The sequence below is a fragment of the Nicotiana tomentosiformis genome, chromosome 5 (genome assembly GCF_000390325.3).
Source record: "Nicotiana tomentosiformis chromosome 5, ASM39032v3, whole genome shotgun sequence".
NCBI classification, from domain to species: Eukaryota; Viridiplantae; Streptophyta; class Magnoliopsida; order Solanales; family Solanaceae; genus Nicotiana; species Nicotiana tomentosiformis.
In genome coordinates this window covers 30,076,491-30,079,050 of record NC_090816.1, presented here as the reverse complement: position 1 = coordinate 30,079,050, position 2,560 = coordinate 30,076,491, and the positions used below count along the sequence as shown (strand labels likewise).

The following is a 2,560-nucleotide window of genomic DNA, read 5'->3' as shown; positions in this document are numbered from 1 at the left end:
AAACAAAACGACCCTTAAGTGTTAGATCAATTCATCTTCATGCTTGTTCTAAATTTGACCAGCTTGGTTTACAGGGTGTCTCAAGAGGAGTTCTTTTGACGAAATACTGAAGATGATGCAAGATATTAAGAAATATTTACATTATTCCATGGAAAATGTCCAAGTAAGATGGAAAATATAGCATATAAAGTTGATGATCCATTTGAATAGATTAATTGTAGTAGGTAATCCAACCTGTACAGAACTTTCAACTTATGTATAGAAAGATGTTCCTGCTTGTGAAATCCAATTGCTGCACTGAAAAGTGCACCATAACTATGACAGCAAATAATTTACAGGACATCTGTGACAAAAATAAAACTTGTGCTCGAGTATTACATGCAGAAACCTCACTTATTTGCACCTTTATTTTTCTAAATCCTGTTTTCTATTTGCTCTATTCTTCTATTTGTTCATTTCTACTACTAAACTAAAAGAAACACCCTCTTTGTTTCCTCTGTGTGCAGTTGTTTTCAACCAACCTGCAAATATCAGGTACCAGAAGTTAAATAACCAGAAGTTGAATCCGATAATAAAAAGAATGCACCACCACGTAAAATCTCAAACTAGTTGAAGTCGGCTGGATTCATCTTAATTTCATCTTAGTTTCATACTGCCTATTCTTTGCTCATAGGATGAGTTATGGTTCATGCCACGTGGAACTTTAGCCGGATAAAATGATACTGTATATATAAGTCAAATATTACTTTCTATAAATATATATTAAATCTTGAACATCCTTAGTGAAATTCCTGGCTTCACCACTGGACTTCATACTATATAATGCCTTGAAAATTTATAAAAAGATTTTAAATGTTTTCTTTTGTGTAACTGACTTAGTATGTTATATGATGTTCTTTTGGGAGAAAGGTTGAACTTTTACCTGCTTTTGCTGCTGCTATTGTAACTCATGCTTTTCTTGATGCTTCTACTATACTTATTCTCTTTTATAACTACATATATAATCCTCCACCAGTCCCTATTCATGGATTTCTCCGATTCGTCGACAGGTGTTTTTGGAGAAACTTTTGAGCAGTTCCTTGGCTTTAGTTTCTTCTTGCTACCTATAGAAGAAGGGAGGAACATTTTTAATAAGAAAACCCCACTATCCATGCTTTCACTTCTTGATATTTGACTCCTCTTCAAAGTTTTGCTCTGTTGTGGCATTCTAACTTTTGGATTTCTCCTTTCTAATGTTTCAGCATGTTGGCCCTCTTCTGTGCTTTGTTGATTGTCAACAATATCTTTCAATGACAGTTCAAAAGATGACTCTGGCAAGTCCTGAATCATCCTCATGAGGTGCTTCCTACCATCCCTAATCGCCTGAAAATGCGAATGAGCATATAATCAATGAGTTCAACTCAACCAATATTAACGACACATGCATGATATATATGTATGTGAAAAATCATTAAAATTTTGACAGGTATTAAATTGTGAGCATATAATTTCATAATGTAGAATCTAAAGATTGAGCATATCAAAATTAAATACTGAATGTGCCTCTGATCACCTGTAATCTTGATCCTGGAAAAGGATTACCAAAATAGTCATAGCATGGCAACAAAGTAGAAGCTTGATTTTTGGTATCTCTTAATGCCCTTTGAGTCCATAAAGGTGGAGAACAAGGACTATAGCCATTTGTGATATGTTCACAAGCTTGAAACTCTATATCATCACTCTCTTCTTGTCTTTGTTCATTCCATGGTTGAAGTGTTGATACTTTGCTGTCCTGATTGTATGCATTTTTTGATTCAAGAAAAGGGTCTAAAGTGTGAAAATGGTCTTTTTGCATGGCTCCTTCCTTGAATTAAAGTATGGTTTATAATTGTAATAAGATTTGCTAATAGCCTCTAATTTGTTTTGGAGTTCAAGAAACAGGCTAATATTAATGGCTGTTTTATAGGGTACAAAAGACTTGGTCAATGTCATTTTCCACAAATCTTTAGTCATTGCCGTCTTAAAGGGGAGGACAAGAAAAATGTCTCATTTTCCAAATTCTTCTACTTGTGACATAAAAAGGGAGTCAAAAACTCTATTCTTTCATGGGATCGAATTGATCATTTTTTGTAGAATTTAATGTAGTAGAAGCTTCTAAAGACCTTTAAGCAATCTGGTGGTGAAATGTTCATTGTTCTAAGCACATTTTTTTTTAGCCAAAATGCTTAGAATGTCAGTTAATAGCCTGTTTGGCAAGCTTCTAAAATCAGCTTATTTTGAGAAGTGATTTTCTCAAAAGTACTTTTAAAAGTAAAAAGTAATTGTATTTGGCTAATTAATTTGAAAAGCACTTTTGAGCAGTAATTAGTGTTTGGCCAAGCTTTTGAAATTACTTCTAAGTGTATTTTTCTCAAAAGTATTTCTCAGAAGAAATTACTTTTTTCTGCTTCTCAAAAACTGCTTCTGTTTCTTGTCAAAAGCACGTTTTTCTTTCCAAATGCTTGGGCAAACACCGGTCAGCTTAAGTGGTAAATTTCAATCTCAAACCTATGGACTTGGTTGTGCAAGTCACATTTGTAGA

General features: G+C 33.7%; 1 protein-coding gene across 1 annotated transcript; it reads right to left on the bottom strand.

Annotated features, from left to right (window-relative positions):
- Nucleotides 1-215: 215 nt before the first annotated feature.
- On the bottom strand, nucleotides 216-2,054 carry LOC104090941 (uncharacterized). The gene is made up of 3 exons (XM_009596154.4): nucleotides 1,553-2,054; nucleotides 923-1,362; nucleotides 216-521 (listed from the first exon to the last, which is right to left on the bottom strand). The coding sequence occupies exons 1-3, from the start codon at nucleotides 1,832-1,834 to the stop codon at nucleotides 470-472; spliced, it is 774 nt and encodes a 257-aa protein (XP_009594449.1). The 5' UTR covers nucleotides 1,835-2,054; the 3' UTR covers nucleotides 216-469.
- Between the last annotated feature and the right edge of the window lie 506 nt (nucleotides 2,055-2,560).